The following is an 18735-nucleotide window of genomic DNA, read 5'->3' on the forward strand; positions in this document are numbered from 1 at the left end:
CGCAGAGAGAGAGAGAGAGAGAGTTGTTCAGATAAGCTGGCGGAAGATCATCCAGTCTGCAAGGTTTGGGGTGTGGTGGCCTTATGAACACTGTTTGCGACATACTGTGTGTAGCTCGAACGGCCGTGTAGTGGTGGCAATCTAATCTGGAAAATCAACAAAGGTGGGCTTCGTCAGGTGCAGTGTAGAAGGGCCTGGGGGTATACCTTAAACAAACAAACAAATCAAAACCCCACTAAAATCAACACAGTCTCTTGCTCGAATCGAAATTAATTCTCACCGTTGGTAAGCGTGTTGTTTTGAGAGAGGGAGAGAGAGAGAGAGAGAGAATTGTGTTTTGAGACACAGAGAGAGAGAGAGTGAGAGAGAGAGAGAGAGAGAGAGAGAGAGAGAGAGATTTGTGAGTTTAGAGACATAAAGGGAGTGTGCGTTGGTCATTGACTGAGAGAGAGAGAAGGGGGGGGGGGAGTTGCTTAGACAGAAAAAGTGTTGTTAGGAGAGAGAGAGAGAGAGAGAGAGAGATGTGTTAGAAGCGTGTAGAAAGGTGCACGTGTGCGCGCGCATATACACACTCCCGCACAAATGCACGCACACACACTCACACACACACACGCGCGCGCGCGCGCGCACGTGCGCGCACACACCCACACACACACACAAATCCATAGCAATCGTGTTTTAAGAGAGACAGACAGAGAGAGAGAGAGCTGTGGTGTTGGTAGTGTGTAGAATCAAACACACACACACACACACACACACACACACAAGCCGTACCAATCGTGTTTTGAGAGAGAGAGAGAGAGAGAGAGAGAGAGAGAGGCCTGACCTCTGAACTCTTCGCGCTGCTCCCTTCAGTGGAAACGCCTATCGGAGCGTGGCTCCGCCCCCTCATGACCATTTCTGGCGAAAAGGGGGCGGGGTTACAGGGCGCGGAACACACACACGTGAACGCCTCGTACACGCACAACAAGATGGTGGCCTCTGCTCTGTGAACACAACAATAATCTCGGCAGCAACTTCGGGAAACAACTTCTACTGAGACGGTAGGCAAAGACTTTATTTTGTGCTTTCGTTGTTGTTGAATGGTAGTCCTGTTTTGTGTGATGTTTGATTATTAACTGTTTCGTGTGAAGCTGAGCTTTTGTTTCTTGATTTCGACTGAGACAGACCATTGAGACTAATGGAACTGGGAAGCGGGTCAAGCATACATCATCGGATCGCCTCTCTCTCTCTCTCTGTCTCTCTCTCTGTCTCTCTCTCTCTCTCTCTGTCTCTCTCTCTCCGTTTGCACTTTTCTGGTTCAACAGCCCTTGGCGAAACCCAACCCACAACTCGCTGGCCAGTTCTGGCTAGCATTGAATATCTTCTTGGGTCAGTTGTGGCCAGTGGAGATCGACCTTGCCCCTCACTCTCTCTGTCTGTCTGTCTCTCTCCGGCTGTCTCTTTCTCTCCCCTGTTGGAAATAATCCCCCTTTCTTCGGGTTTCGTCAACCTGTGGTTAGAGGAAAGAGTTTCGTTTTACGCAGGCTTTACTGCCCCTACACCCCTCCCCCTCCCCCCCCTCCCCCTCTCATCCTAGTGCGGAATGTATTGTCGGCGGCGACGATAATTTGCCTTCAGATTTGCCTGATGATTGTGTTTCGTCATCAGAGTGAAGAGTTCACCACAGACTTGGTGTGATAGTGATTAGGATGATTATGTTTTGTTATCAGAGTGAACAATTCATCACAGACTTGGTGTGATAGTGATTAGGATGATTATGTTTTGTTACTCAGAGTGAACAGTTCACCACAGACTTGGTGTGATAGTGATTAGGATGATTATGTTTTGTTACTCAGAGTGAACAGTTCATCACAGACTTGGTGTGATAGTGATTAGGATGATTATGTTTTGTTATCAGAGTGAACAGTTCATCACAGACTTGGTGTGATAGTGATTAGGATGATTATGTTTTGTTACTCAGAGTGAACAGTTCATCACAGACTTGGTGTGATAGTGATTAGGATGATTATGTTTTGTTACTCAGAGTGAACAGTTCATCACAGACTGGGTGTGATAGTGATTAGGATGATTATGTTTTGTTACTCAGAGTGAACAGTTCATCACAGACTTGGTGTGATAGTGATTAGGATGATTATGTTTTGTTACTCAGAGTGAACAGTTCATCATAGACTTGGTGTGATAGTGATTAGGATGATTATGTTTTGTTACTCAGAGTGAACAGTTCACCACAGACTTGGTGTGATAGTGATTAGGATGATTATGTTTTGTTACTCACAGTGAACAGTTCACCACAGACTTGGTGTTACAGTGATTAGGATGATTATGTTTTGTTACTCACAGTGAACAGTTCATCACAGACTTGGTGTGATAGTGATTAGGATGATTATGTTTTGTTACTCACAGTGAACAGTTCATCATAGACTTGGTGTGATAGTGATTAGGCTGATTCGACCCACGGGGATCTAATTCACGGGCGGGGGGCAGGGGGGGGGGGGGGGGGGAAGGTACAGTCGGCTGCTACATCAGTAGGGCTGAACTCACACTGCACTGTGTTGTGGTAATCTGTTGTTTTTGTGTGTTTTTGTTGTTGTTTTCCTTTGTCACAACTGATTTCTCAGTCTGATCTTCGCGTTCCTATTCCGCGGAGAATGCGTCGCCACACCACAGCGCCACCCACTGAACATTCTTTTTCTTCCTTTTTTTTCTGCAAGGGTCTATTCTCTCTCTCTCTCTCTCTCTCTCTCTCTCTCTCTGTCTGTCTGTCTCTCTCTCTGTCTCTCTCTTTCTCTCTCAATCTATCCATCTGTCTCTCTCTCTTCGAGGGCTGGATGGAAAAAAAGCAATATTTTGCTTACTATTACCCTCAGAAAATGAAATTTATTCAGTTCAATTCGATTCATTTCAACTCTCTCTCTCTCTCTCTCTCTCTCTCTCTCTCTCTCTCTCTCTCTCTCTTCGAGGGCTGGGTGAAAAAAAGGGCATATTTTTCAGAAAATGAAATTTATTCAATTCAATTCAATTCTCTCTAGTCTCTCTCTCTCTTTCTTGCTCCCACAACTATTTAAATGGCGTTATCTTTATTACTTGTTTGTTTCTCTTTTTTTTATATAACATGTGCATGCTTATTTTAGCCCCATTTTTGTGTTTTTTGTTTGTTTCAGTGTTTGTTTGTTTTTACGTAATTTCTTTCTTTTTATTTATTTTTTGTAAAATCATTTAATTCATTTTATTCATTGATTGATCATTATCTTGACCTATGCGAATTTTTATTTTTATTTTGCGCTCTCTCTCCCTTTCTCTCTCTATCTGTCCCCTTATATCTCTCGCCTCTTATTCTCCTCTATTTAGTGTTGTAAATTTCAAATTACCATTCACGTATCCATGACTATAATATGCATGCTGTATTGGTATGATGATTCCCCCTTTGTTTATGTTACTGTTTCCCATTCGAGAGCAGCATGAAAAAAAACCCCCATTATTTTCCTTAGTATTACCCTCATAAAATAATATTTATTCAAATTCAAATTCTTTTTGCGTTTACGAGCGCTACACACGGGACCTCGGGTATATCGTCTCATCCGAAAAGACAAACAGCCAGACCAACCACTTAAGGGGGGGGGGGGGGGGGGGGGGGGCGGGGGGGAAGGGCAAAAGAGACCAAAATGATGATTTTTCATGATTTGGGTTTTTGATGGATTTTCATTCTTGAACATCTCTTCTATTATATGCACAAGTTGTTCAATTGTAAAGATATCTTTAACAATGAAAAAATTGCCAATAAAGACCGAAGTGTTTATTTTGTTCAATTTCGTCGCAAGTCGTCAAGTTTCTGGCCTTGACAACACACCTTGGACTTGCTCAATGATGAGTAAGCCTACATCCATGAGACTTTGTGTAATTGTTTTATAACATGTTGTTGAAGTTTTGTCGTGAGTATGTGTGAAAATATTCTCTGGGTTTTAATTCATAGCGGTCCCAATCGTTTTACCCATTGTAAATTTTGAGGATTTCGCAATACTCAAAATTTAAAAAATTCATGAAAAATACAATAATTGAAGAATCAACACAATCTCACGTGACAATGAAGATAATGTCATTGTTTATCAAGTCCACATAACACAAAATGTTTGCATGCACCACATGTGACCACAAACCCGATTTCTTTGAGACATTGTTTGGCGGCCATTTTGATTTGTTTCCATTACAACGGGTATTCACAGAAATCTAAGATAACTTTTTCTGTGATCCACAAGTGATGATACACCTAGTGGACAAAGAGAGAGAGAGAGATTGTTGGAGAGAAAAAAAGTCGTTATTTGACTGTAGTGTCTGGCCTTATTAAAGGTCTATAGGGAGGGGATTGGGGGCAGGGGGGTGGATATGAGTGAAAATCCCAGCCCGGGACTCGAACCACGTGAACACGCGCATCCTTGTCAGTCGATAGGCGCATCATAACCACTGGGCCGCCACCGTCATTCCACTCAACAGTTTGTCTACGCGTGCATCCCCGAGAACAGAATATGGCTGCCTACATGGCGGGGTAGAACCGGTCATACACGTAAAAGCCCACTCGTAAACATACCCAAGTGAACGTGGGAGTTGCAGCTCAAGAACGTAGAGGAGGAGGAAGAGGAAGAAGAAGAAGAAGTCTACGCCAGCAATTTCTGAGGAATACGCTTCCGGAGTCGGTGCAGTGGCTGGCGCATCTGGCATTGTGCCGCCGAAACGATACTCTGTGCGTGTGCGCGCGCGCGCGCGGGTGTGTGTGTGTGTGTTTGTGTGTGTGTGTGTGTGTGGCCTCAGTTGCATACACCTCACGGAGCACAATCTTTTTTTTTCCCTTTTTTTTAACATTAGTGCCTCGCATGGCAAAAAAAAAATCAAGCAAACAAAAACAAAACAAAAAATATCCCCTCCATCCCCGAAAAAAAGAGCAAAAAACGAATCAAAACCAGATAAAAGAGAAAAATAAATGAACAAACATACATACGTATACATACCTACATTTATGTCTGATTTCATACACATGTACATTTCGTTGTAACATTTTTAATGTATGGTTACCTCTAAACGGGGTTTTATTTGTGCGCGTGTATGTGTATGTGTGTGCGTGCGTACATGTGTGCGCGCGTGTATGTGTATGTGTGTGCGTGCGTACATGTGTGCGCGCGTGTGTGTTTGATTTCACAATCACATCAGAGTTAAATATTAAATATTCCAAGCCATACACATAGACTTGTCCTACACACAAGACAACTGCTGCCATCCCCCTTCTACCCACCTTCTCCCTTTTTTAATTCGTAATCAGCATTTCGATGCTTTCGTACATCAGCCGTGACTGCATTCCACACACATCACCACTAACCAGCCTGTCTGTCTGCTCCACGGCTGTTGACCTATATTCACACCTGCGTTTCTGCCGCCGGGTGTCTAGACACGCGCGTGGCGGGTTTTTGTTTTCAGAAATGAGCCGATGACTTGGCCACCCGCTCTTTGTCAGAAAAGAACCGATATTTGGAGGCCCTCTCTTTGTCAGAAAAGAACCGATATTTGGAGGCCGTCTCTTTGTCAGAAAAGAACCGATATTTGGAGGCCCTCTCTTTGTCAGAAAAGAACCGATATTTGGAGGCCCTGTCTTTGTCAGAAAAAAACCGATATTTGGAGGCCGTCTCTTTGTCAGAAAAGAACCGATATTTGGAGGCCGTTTCTTTGTCAGAAAAGAACCGATATTTGGAGGCCCTCTTTTTGTCAGAAAAGAACCGATATTTGGAGGCCGTCTCTTTGTCAGAAATGAACCGATATTTGGAGGCCGTCTCTTTGTCAGAAAAGAACCGATATTTGGAGGCCGTCTCTTTGTCAGAAAAAAAACGATATTTGGAGGCCCTCTTTTTGTCAGAAAAGAACCGAAACATGGAGACTCCTTTTTCACGGAGATAACAATCACAGCCTTCGACGTTTGTATTTTGTATTTCTTTTTTATCACAACAGATTTCTCTGTGTGAAATTCGGGCTGCTCTCCCCAGGGAGAGCGCGTCGCTATACTACAGCGCCACCCTTTTTTTTTTCTTTTTTTTTCTTTCTTTTTTTTTTGTGTTATTTTTCCTGCGTGCAGTTTTATTTGTTTTTCCTATTGACGTGGATTTTTCTACAGAATTTTGCCAGGGACAACCCTTTTGTTGCCGTGGGTTCTTTTACGTGCGCTAAGTGCGTGCTGCACACGGGACCTCGGTTTATCGTCTCATCCGAATGACTTTTGAAAACTCCTCCCCAAATTACACACACACACACACACACACATATATATATATATATATATATATATATATATATATATATATATATACACGCGCGCGTGTGTGTGCGCGCGCACACACACACACACACACACACAGGCGCGCGCACACGTACGCACGCATGCACACACACACACACACACACACACACACACACACACACGTCATCACACATGAGTCTGAACGGCCTTCTCTCCGTGTGTTTCTTCTCTCTCTGTCTGTCTGTCTGTCTGTCTCTCTCTTTTCTCTCTCAGTCTGTCTCTCTGTCTTTCTTCTCTGTCTGTCTCTCTCTCTCACTTCTCTCTCCCATCTCGCTCTCTCTTTTATTTCTGAACACAACAGCAGCAAACCAGATGATACCTGCAACACACTTGATACACTTCATATCAGCCCCACTCCTTTGCTTTGCTCTCTTTTTTGCTTTGGTTTGCTTTGATTTCCTGTACTCCTGTCTGAGGGAGGTGGCAGAATGGTTAAGACGCTCAGCTGCCAATACAGAGAGTCCGTGAGAGTATGGGTTCGAATCCCGCTCTCGCCCTTTCTCCCATTTTTGACTGGAAAATCAGACTCAGCGTCCAGTCTCGGATTAGACGATAAACCGAGGTCCCGTGTGAAACGCGCACTTGGCGCACTGGAAAAGAACCCATGGCAACAAAAGTGTTGTCCTTCTGGCGAAATTATGTAAAAAGAAATCCACTCTGATAGGTACACAAATATATTTAAGCATGCACTCAAGGCCTGACAAGCGCGCTGGGTTATGCTGCTGTCAGGAATCTGCCTAGCAGATGTGGTGTAGCGTGTATGGATTTGCCCAAACACAGTGACGCCTCCTTGAGACAAACTCTGACTTCTCTGCGTTTTTCCTACTCATTGGGAACGCTTTTATTTTGCATTCATTATCAGATGTTTCTCTTTTTTAAACTAACAATTTCCTCTTTCACTGAGTCCACTAACTTGTTGGCTTTTATTTATTCATTTATTGTTTTTTTCTTCTGTTTATTTCAAACATACATATCTGATTCCGCCATGACATTATACTGTCTTGTTTCTCACAACTCCCCATACACTTCTCAAGCCTCTCCCATCTCTCTGTTTATGCAGTTTTAAACGACAGCATTTGATATTCGATATGGATACTTATACAGCGCCTATCCTCGGTCGGAGACCAAGCTCTAAGCGCTTTTCAAACCTGGGGTCATTTGCACAACAGGCTGCCTACTTGGGAAGAGCCGACTGACGGCTGCCATTGGGTACTCATCTCAACACTTAAACTAGATGTCTAAGACAATCACCAATACGTGTGACAGAACTTTCGACAGATGATGACATTCAGGCCTTACATTCGGCTTGCATTCCTGATTGACATAAGTTTACAGCTGAGCCAACAACAAAGCGAAACCTGTATGATCATTGATTTCTCAGCTGCAATGGGAAGTCATGTGCAGCTTTTTGTGAGGGAACTATAGCTCTGAAATTCGGGAGCAAGATTGCACTGGCTTTTAGTGCTGCAGCCTTGGGGGCTGTTTAGACTTTGGGAACAACTCCAACGCTTAATGTCAAAAAGCAAAAACAAAAAAATAATTAAAAAAAAAGGTCGAGAGAGCGGGGATGTAACTTGGGCAAGACACTCTCTACTATACTCAAATTCCTGCCCAGATAGTCGGGACAGCAGATGCCTCCTCTTCCGTTTTGGTAGTCATAATCGGACACGACTGACTGTCATACAACATTCAAATCTGAGAATTGATACTTTGACTAGAGTGACTACAATCACCAGTGTACATGACATGGGACATTAAAAAACCGCTTCCTTCCTTCCTTGCTTCCTTCATTAACGCTGTTTAACCATTGCAGGTGGGTTCACTGCAAATCCGGAACAGACGAAGGATTTAATATCACTGGAGAGGCATGGCAGGTGAGGTGTAATGGATGAATTGCCAAGCATCGCCTGTCTGTCTGTCTGTCTGTCTGTCTGCCTGCCTGTCTGTCTGTCTGCCTGGGCTGCCTGTCTGTCTATCTGTCTGTCTGCTTGCTGGCTAGCCCTGCCATTGGATTTGTCTGTCTGCGTGTATGTTTTGTTTTTTGCTGTCGCTTACTTTCTGTCTGTTTTTTTTTTCCCCCTTCTTCTTCTAAATTTGTGTGTTTGTGTATCCGTGGGGGTATGGGGGGTGGGGGGATGGGCGCTATTGCTGATCGATTTCACGTCTTTTCATTAAAAGTGATATGATGTAAGACAAAAAAGTGGGGGCGGGGGGAGGGGGGGGTGCGTTGCAGTTGATCGATTTCAAGTGTGTGTGTGAGTGTGTGTGTGTGTGTGTGTGTGTGTGTGTGAGCCTGCATTTCTCTCTGTCTCTGTCTGTCTGTCGCTCTCTCTCTCTCTCTCTCTCTCTCTCTCTCTCTCTCTCTCTCTCTCTCTCTCTCTCTCAGGGACAGATTGGAAGAAAAGGCTGTGCCAAAAATCTTATTCCTTGAATAATTAAAAAACAAAAAACAGAAAAAAAACAACGTTTTGAGTTCTGAGTTCTCTCTCTCTCCCTTTTTTTTCTTTGTCTCTCTCTCTATCTGTCTGTGTCTCTCTCTCTGTCTCTGTCTCTCTCTTTCTCCCCATCTATCGATCTCCTTCACGTCTCTCTCCATTCCGCCCCGCTCTCTCTCTCTCTCTCTCTCCCACTCACTGTCAACGACCACCTCTCTTATCCAAAAAAAAAAAGCAAACGGATAAAGTATTCGTGTTTCTGGAAAATCCGTGCAGTGTGCGAATGTGCAGCGGTTTGGCCCGATGTGCCTCCTAATTGATCGCCAAGTGCAGGGTTGTGCTTCCTCAGAAATGAAGCCACGCTTTGAACCGGAGATTAGAAAAGAGAGATAAACCACTTGCAGAAATTGCTGAAGCCAGGCAGCCTGCGCCGCGGCAGGCATTCATTATTCATGAGCTGCCTTTGCCCCGCCCAAACGAAAGGAAAGCGTCAGTCGAACGCAGTCTCCTGAGTGATTTTATAATTTGGATTACAACTTTTTTCCCTTTTCTGTTTGCTTCATCCCACGCAGATGTCAAACTCAATTTTGTTGTGAATAACATTCCTAAATATTTATATGTATTGGTTACTTTTATTTCCCTATCACCACAGCACCATTTTTCACGAGTCGAAAGATGACCTCCATTGCGGAAAACTATAATATTGGTCTTAACGAGATTCACTGTTTGTTGTAGCTGTCTGTTTCTTGCTTAAGGGCATTTAATTGATTTTGTAACCCGATGGGTGTGTCAGACAAGAGAACAACATCATCAGCAAATAGCATTAAGAGCAAATCTGTTGCGCCAGGTATCATTTGTATTCCATGTCTCCCCTTCTTTGATAACTCCACTGCCAATTCACCGATGAAAAAGGAAAACAGCTGTGTGCTTGGCATACAACCTTGTTTAACCCCTCTTGGACACTGAAAAAAGTCTGAATAAATACCTTTGTCACGAACACATACAAGTACAGAATCGTAGATGCTTTTAACAGCCATGTAAAACTCCCGAGAGAGAGAGACAGAGACAGAGACTTAGAGAGAGAGATAGAGCACAATACAACGGTCTGCTCGGGCAACATGAAGCGTTCGTATATATATGAATTATATATATGATTATGTACATATAGATAGATTTAGATTTACATACTGATAGATCTATATGAAATTATGTATGTATGTATTCATGTATGTATGTATAGACAGATGTTAGAAGAGAGAGCTGAATATGTGTTTTATGTTTTGATATATATATATATATTTTTTTTTTTTGAAGAAATGGTGATGTAAACCAGAAAGTGTGAAGAAAAAGTAGCGTTACGAAAACGCAGTTCAATAATTTATAACTGTCTCTCTCATGTGCAACATTGCGCTGGGGGGGTGGGGGGGGGGGGGGGGTGGGGTGGGGGGGGTGGGTGGGGGGGAGTTGATGGTGGGGGGAGCTGCTTTATTTTCTTTTTATATTATCTACATTCAAGCAGATGCAAACGTGCTAAAAACCAAAGCAAAAATGAATCGGTTTTCATTGTATACAGCGAATCTTACTACACGTGCGAAATTCCAGGCGTAACTTAACTTTCGCTTTACTGCAGCTGAACCGTCGAACCGACCAGTTTCCTTCAGGTGGGGAAGGAGAGGGTGATTTACCCCCACCCTTCCGCACTGCGTGTGTGCCCCAAAACGGCTTCAGCACTGTTATAGACAGTAAGAAGGGGCCTGCCGCGAGTGGTTTATCTCTCTTTTCTAATCTCCGTTTGAACCAACACCCTGCCTCTGTCTGTCTCTCTGTCTGTCTCTGTCTGTCTGTCTGTCTCTGTGTCTCTCTGTGTGTCTCAGTGCCTCTCTGTCTCTGTCTCTATCTCTGTCTCCGTCTGTCTGTCTGTCTGTCTCTCTCTCTCTCTTCCCCTATCTCTCTCCGGGGCTGTCTCAAATCATTTCAAGTAATTGTCCGTGATGTGATACACATGTTTTGCTCTGTCTGTGTCTGTGTCTGTCTCTCTCTCTGTCTCGATAGATTTGCTCTGTCTGTGTCTGTGTCTGTCTGTCTGTCTGTCTCTGTCTCTCTCCCTCTCTCACTCACTCTCTCGATACATTTGCTCTCTCTCTCACTCTCTCTCTCTCTCTCGATACATTTGCTCTCTCTCTCTCTCACACTCTCTCTCTCTCGATACATTTGCTCTCTCTTTGTCAGTGTCTCTCTGTTTCTCTCTCTCTCACTCTCTCTCTCGATACATTTGCTCGCTCTTTCTCTCACTCTCTCTATCTCTCTCTCGATACATTTGCTCTATCTGTCTGTCTACACAATATGTGTGTGTGTGTGTGTGTGTGTGTGTGTGTGTGTGTGTGTGTGTGTTGTTGTTGTTGTTGTTGTTGTTATTTCTCTCTCTCTCTCTCTCTCTCTCTCTCTCTCTCTCTCTCTGTGTGTGTGTGTGTGTGTGTGTGTGTGATTTTTTTCTGCCATTGATGACCTAGCTGCGGGCATCAAAATTAATGAACATTCAAAACGGAAATATAGACTGATTGATCTCATTAAAAAAAACCCAAACAAACAACTAAATAATTGTGCTTGATCGCTGAACACAGACCTGTGAAATGACTGTCTGCTGATTCTCTGCGTTTGATATTTGTGACCGATCAGTGAGTCAGAAGGAAACCATTGAAAAGACGCTGTCCTGTTCCTCTGCATTAACAATTGTGCGTGGAGTGCATAAACTGAACAATGTTTTACCTACTTTTGTGTGTGTGTTCAGTTGTATTCTTTCTTGTGTAGGTAGGTTGTGTTGTGTGTGTCGTTTTTTGGTCTTTCTTGTGGTAGCTTAGAGTGCAGTGCTTCATTTGCCATTTTCTTTATCATTCTTATTGATTTATTCATTCATTTTACTAACCCTGACAATTACCATCTCTCATTGCGATACAGCGTCATTTAATGCGCTGTATGAAAGTTGCCGTCAACGCTAATAGCACATAGTACACAAAGATTCACAAAAACATAACAAAAAAGAAAACAAACCACAAAAAAGACAACAGCAAACTTTGAAACACGGTCTGAAGACAGTTCGCCTTGCCTCTTCAGTGTGTTGCTTAAATACATTGCATTTTTCTTTGTACTACTGTTTGTTTTTTGACATGTTGTTTTTCTTATCATAACTCATCATCAGCTTCCGCTGCCAACAATGTCAGACTTAAATGGAAACACGATGCCTTTTAACCAAGCCATCGGGACGAAGATAGCTCACTTAAGTGTCTACCATTTATAGAATAAGATACCTGATACATGTTTACTTTTGAATGGACCCCCTAACCGCGAAACGCGTATGCTGCCGATCTCCAAATAGCGAAATCCACAAAATTTACAATGGGTAAAACGATTGGAACCGCTATGAATTAAAACCCAGAGAATATTTTCATACATACTCATGAAAAAATTCAATAACGTGTTATAAAACAATCATGCAAAGTCTCATGGTTGTAGGTTTACTCATTATTGAGCAAGTCCAAGGTGTGTTGTCAAGGCCAGGAACTTGACGACTTGCGTCGAAATTGAACAAAATAAACACTTCCCTGATTCAGCAAGAAATCTTTATTGGCAATTTTTTCATTGTTAAAGACATCTTTACAGTGGGAAAACTTATGCATATGATAGAAGAGATGTTCAAAAATGAAAATCCATCAAAAACCCAAATCATGAAAAATCATCATTCTGGTCTCTTTTGCACTGCCGTGTCCCCCATTAGTACCACCGTCTGTGGTCAGTTGTGCTTTTTGACTCACTTGTGTAAACAAAGCGAGTCTATGTTTTAATCCGGTGTTTGGTTGTCTGTGTGTGTGTGTGTGTGTGTGTGTGTGTGTGTGTGTGTCCGTGTGTCTGTGTGTCCGTGGTAATAATAATAATAATAATAATGGATACTTATATAGCACACTATCCAGAAATCTGCTCTAGGTGCTTTACAAAAACGCTTTTGATAACATAAAACATTATATCTATGTTACATACACACACCAAAATGTGACCACACACACACACACACACACACGTACGCACGTACGCGCACACACACACGCACGCACGCACACACACACACACACTGCATACATACATTTTAACATACATGTGTATCTAACAGCTACCCTAACAAATACGCACACATAGGCAGGCACAAACTTACATAAACACACGCACACACAATACACATTCATATACATGCATGTAGTTGTGGACCTGCCACAATTGAACTTATTGCTGAGGGAAAAGGTGAGTTTTGAGACGAGATTTAAAAGATGCGAGGGAATCAGAGTGACGGAGGTTATCAGGGAGCTTGTTCCACGTCTTTGGCGATTGAAAAGAAAACGATCTGTGTCCATAGGTCTTACTTCTGACGTGAGGTATCCTGAGAAGTCGAGTATCAGAGGAAGAACGGAGCTGGCGAGACGGGGTATAGATATGGATGAGTTCAGAAAGATACTTGGGGCCAGATCCGTTGACTGCAGAAAAGGTCAGAGTGGATAGCTTATAGTCTATTCGATCAGAAACAGGCAACCAGTGGAGAGACTGAAGGAGAGGAGAAACTTTAACATTGACATTTTCTCTGCAAATACTTTGTCAGTTGACACCAAATTTGGCATGAAAATAGGAAAAATTCAGTTCTTTCCAGTCATCTTGTTTAAAACAATATTGCACCTCTGGGATGGGCACCAAAAAAAAAAGAAAGAAAAAGAAGCCTAATTATATGCAAACTGCATTTACTGTTATATTTATATTTTTTGTATTCTCTAAACTTGGCACTTTGACCTCTTATTCTGACACAACAACAAGAGGAGTCATTATTATCATTTTTTGTTCAAACAGGAACTTCTTTTGCTAAGCATGGAATTTTTATTTATTTTGCAAACGTTTTGGTGCAGAGTGTAAAAAAGGGAAATTACTCTGTAATTAATGCTAGGGGACTTAATTTATCACAAGTGAGTCTTGAAGGCCTTGCCTCTCTTGTTACACAATGTGACGCTGTTTGTACTGCAGCATCTTACAGCAGCAACCCATCTACCAGTCTGACAGCTGCTACTGTCAACAGCAACAGCAACAGCAGCAGTAGTAGCAGTTGTTGCAATAGTAGTAGTAGTAGAAGTGGTGGTGGTGGTTGTGGCAGCCGCAACAGCTGCTGTTGCAACTACAACATACACGCACACACACACACACACACACACACACACACACACACACACACACACACAAGCGCGCGCGCGCACACACACACACACACACACACACACACACACACAGAGGGAGAGAGAGAGAGTACTAATAGTAGTAGTAGTAGTAGTAGTAGTAGTAGAGTAGACGTAGCAGCAGCAGCAGCAGCAGCAGCAGTAGTAGCAGTAGTGGAAGAAGAAGTAGTAGAAAGGATGGTGTGTTAGGAGAGATAATTTTTTCTTTTTCTTTTTTTTCCGAACAGTTGACTCTGTGTGTGTGTGTGTGTGTGTGTGTGTGTCTCGTTGTCTGTTGCTCTCTGACACTGTCTTTGTCTTCGTCTGTCTCTCTGTCTGTCTGTCTCTCGTATGTGTGTGTGTGTGTGGGGGGGGGGGGGGGAAGGGGGGGGGGGCGGGGGTGTCTGTGCATTGTTCAATACACGCCAAATCTCCAGTGGCTGTGTTTGTTGAGTTGCCATTGTTTCCACTGCGAGTCCACTGACAGACTGGCAGAGCACTGGCCGCAGCACTTGTGACCGCTTCCTTTTCTCAAGTGTATCTGGTGTCGGCAGACATTGAATTGGAGCCTGCGTGTTAGATTGTATTATAATTATTTGTATTGTATTATTCGGGTTGCTCCGTCTCCCCAGGAACAGCGCGTACGTCCGTCACATAGTGCACCACCTCAACCCCCCACCCCCTCCCTTTTTTTTTATTTATTTATTTTTTTTTATTATTCTCTGCAAGTGAATTTGTTTCGATTCAGTCGAAGCGGATATTTCTGTAGACTTTTGCTAAAGGATAACGAATCCTTTCCTTTGCTGTAGGATTAAAAAAAAATTTTTTTCCGCACTGAGCAAACTCCTCGCTCCAGTTTTGCCTGTCTGACTGACTGTGTGTGTGTGTGTGTGTGTGTGTGTGTGTGTGTGTGTGTGTGTGTGTGTGTGTAGTATGTGTCTGTGTGTGTATGTGTGTCTCTCTCTCTCTGGTATGTGTGTGTGTGTGTGTGTCCTCTCCATTGTCTCTTTTTCACTGTCTCTGTCTGTCTATCTGTCTGTCAGTCTGTCTGTCTGTCTCGTGTGTGTGTGTGTGTGTGTGTGTGTGTGTGTGTGTGTGCGTGCGTGCGTGTGTGTGTGTGTGTGTGTGTGTGTGTGTGTTTCTCTCTCCTGTCTCTCACTGTCTCTGTCTGTCTGTCTGTCTTTCTGTCTCGCTGTCTGTTGCGCTGTCACACTGCCTCGCTCTTCGTCTGTCAGTTTCTTTCTTTGTCTCTCAATTTCTCTCTCTACCTCTTGCTTCTCTGTCTGTCTGTCTCTCTCTCTCAGTCTCTGTCTGTCTGTCTCTCTCTCTCAGTCTCTGTCTGTCTGTCTGTCTCTCTCTCTCAGTCTCTGTCTGTCTCTCTCTCTCAGTCTCTGTCTGTCTCTCTCCCTCTCTCAGTCTCTGTCTGTCTCTCTCCCTCTATCTGTCTCCATCCCTCTCCGGCTCACATTCTCTCTGTCTATCTCTGCATCTACCTCTGTGTCTCTTTCCATGAGCCTGTGCGTGTGGTAGAGAGAGAGGTGGAGAGAGAGTGGTGATGGGGGAGAGAGAGAGGTGGTTTATATAGAGAGATAGAGAGGGAGATGCTAGTATAGAGAGATAGGAATGGTAGAGAGAGGGGGGTGTGGTGAGAGAGAGAGGGCGGGGGAGTGGTGGGAGAGAGAGAGAGGTGGCAGAGAGAGCGAGAGAGTGGAGAGAGAGAGAGAGTGGAGAGACAGAGAGAGAGTGGTGGTAGACAGAGATGGAAGAGAGAGAGAGAGAGAGAGAGAGAGAGTGGTGGTGGGGGTGAGAGAGAGGTGGTAGAAAGGGAGGTGGTGGAGAGAGAGACAGAGAGAGAGAGAGAGCTCAATCGTCCCATTCAGCTCAGTGAGAGAGAGTTAGTGGGGCAGAGAAAGAGAGAGAGAGAGGTCTTTCCGCCTTCTTTTAGCCTTGAGCTGAAAAACGCGACCCACCCTTTTCGCTTCATACCCCACCCCCACCCCCCATCACACCCACCCTTTTCGCTTCATACCCCCATCACACCCACGTCCACCTACCTCTGTCATTCCTACAACACATTCCACAGTCGTCCTCTGTGTGTGTGTGTGTGTGTGTGTGTGTGTGTGTGTGTGTGTGGTGTGTGTGTGTGTGTGTGGTGTGTGTGTGTGTGTGTGTGTGTGTGTGTGTGTTGTGTGGCGTCGACTGGATCGTACGTTGTGTAGACTGGGGAGACAGACAGACAGACAGACAGACATAGACAGAGAGAGAGATGGAGAGAGAGACAAGACAAATTCTTTATTATCGAGGATAATAGATAAACACTGGCACGCTTTTTTTTCATCCAGTCCCCGCCCGGAAACAGGGTCTACACTACACAAAACTACATTTTATATGTCATTGCATGCACTACACAATGCTACTTAAAGTCATAGTGTGCGAATAGTATACTTCAGAAAAGGCATAAGCATGGTAAACATAACACACACACACACACACACACACACACACACACACACACACACACACACACACACACACAGAGGCACAGAGAGACAAAGGCGGCGACAGAGAGGGAATGAATGAATGAATGAATGTGTTGTGTTCAGGCCAAGGGTACCATTGCACTTAACACTGGGAGGGGAAAAGTGTTGGCAACGGCATACCATTGACATTCCGATGTGTGTGTGTGTGTGTGTGTGTGTGTGTGTGTAGGGGGTCGGGGGGTGGGTGGGAGGGGGAGTTCGTGCGTGCATGCGAAAGTGTCAGTGCTTTTAATTGTTTATATTATTTTTCCGACAACCCCTGAAACCCATGTCCCCCCATCTACATCTGCCGCTACCTTTCCGTTCCGCAAAAGTGTGTGTGTGTGTGTGTGTGTGTGTGTGTGTGTGTGACTGGGTGGTTGTTATTCTACCCCAACAACACACACCCGACAAGCCCCATCACCGTCCACCCTCTCCGCCCCGTCAACGCACGTCAGCTTGTTTACCAGCACTGTCATCCCCCCCCCCCCCCCCCCCCCCGCCCACCCAACCCCCGAAAAAAAATAATAAAAAAAATAAATAAAAAAAAAATTTAAAAAAAAGAATGAAAGCCCCACCCAATCGTGAAGTTGAAGTTGAAACTCTGCCTCCTCCCCCCCCCCTTCTCCACCCCCCCTCCCTCCCCTCCACTCCACCCCCTCCTCCCTCCCACCTCACATAGATACCGTCACTTTGTGAACCTCTGCATGAAATCTCTCTCACTTGTTTGCGTCGATTTGTAGACTCACTTTGTGTGTAAACAATGTGAGTCTATGTTGTCATTTGGTATTCGTCTCTCTCTCTCTCTCTCTCTCCCCCTCTCTCTCTCTCTCTCTACCTCCCTCCATCTCTCTCCCTGTCTCTCTCCTTCCCTCTCCCTCTCTCTACCTCCCTCCCTCTCTCTCCCTCTTTCTCTCCTTCCCTCTCCCTACCTCCTTCCCTCTCTCTCTCCTTCCCTCTCCTTCTTTCTCTCCTTCCCTCTCTTGTCAGCAGCGGTAGCTGTGGTGCTGATACCACTGAAGAGCATCATATTTATGTTTCTGCTTGTGAAAAAGAAGAAGTAAATGTCTATCACACACTCGCCTAGTGTCCAATAACAACACAACTGATCTTTCCAAAAATATCTGACCAGTTTCCACCAAACACATATCTGTCCTCAGGAGATGTTTTGAATAATCATTTAGTGCTTCAAAATATTTCTGAATGTTTGAATCAAAGTCCACTTGGTATCTACCGTTAACTGATCATGTTTATATTATTATAATAATTATATAAGTGTAGTGAAGCAAGGGCTACGCCTGACAGGCAGCATAGTCCTAGCTCTCATTTCTTTTGTCAGTTGTGTTGGAATGTGATTGTGCGTTGACGTAAAAGTTGTGTATGTGCTTTATGATGGAGTGGAGTATACACTGGTGCTTGTTTTGTGCGATTCTGCCACCGGAACTTCAAGTTATTTGGACATGTTTTCTGTGTAACCTGGCAAGTATTCTTGCTTGTCAGAGCACGCCATTTCTTCACCATCCCCTTTCGCACGCGCGTGTTCCTGAAGCTGACCTCTATCACAGGCCCTCGCTTGATGCTCCTGTCCGTGCCTCCTGCAGCACTTGACCCTTCTGTCATCGACGCCATCAGAGGTGTGGGTATAGGTTGTCACCTCCCCCGTGTTCGCACTCATCGTGCAGGACGTCGCAAGCAGAGGAAGATAGCTGTTGTGTGTGGTACTGGCCGTGTAACTTCCACTGACCATACTGTTAAATGCATCAACTTTAATAACCATATTCGTGTACCTCTGTCCTGCTTTCCCTCCCACCGCTCAGCTCACATTTCTCTTGGTCTGTTCAACGCCCAGTCAGTTGGTCCTCGCCTCAAACGCTCAGCGATCAACGAACATCTGCTTTCAATCAGCCTCGACATCCTGTGTATCACAGAAACTTGGCTTCGCAGTACTGGTGATGGAGCTAAGTGTCGAGATCTCGCTCCCCCTGGCTACACTACCACCTCCTTCCCTCGTGTTACAACTTGCGGGGGGAGGAATCGCCTTCGTTGTGTCAGACAGGCTGCTCCCCACACACAACGTATACAACTGCCTTCCCCTTCAACCATGCCTCCTTTGAACTGGCCCAGCTTTCACTGTCGCTGCCACATTCCCACCTCAATGTGTTCTGCCTCTACCGTCCGCCACCAAACAAGAAAAATAAACTTTC

General features: G+C 44.4%; 1 protein-coding gene across 1 annotated transcript in view; it reads left to right on the forward strand.

Moving 5' to 3' along the window:
• Positions 1-920: 920 nt before the first annotated feature.
• LOC143291729 (GTPase IMAP family member 4-like) overlaps positions 921-18735 on the forward strand; it is a 31407-nt gene continuing 13592 nt past the window's right edge. The window contains exons 1-2 of the mRNA XM_076601781.1: positions 921-1043; positions 8151-8211. Coding sequence (XP_076457896.1) covers positions 8205-8211 — 7 coding nt within the window. The 5' untranslated portion in view covers positions 921-1043; positions 8151-8204. The remainder of the gene's footprint in view (positions 1044-8150; positions 8212-18735) is intronic.

Source organism: Babylonia areolata, chromosome 17 (assembly GCF_041734735.1).
Source record: "Babylonia areolata isolate BAREFJ2019XMU chromosome 17, ASM4173473v1, whole genome shotgun sequence".
Taxonomy (NCBI): domain Eukaryota; kingdom Metazoa; phylum Mollusca; class Gastropoda; order Neogastropoda; family Buccinidae; genus Babylonia; species Babylonia areolata.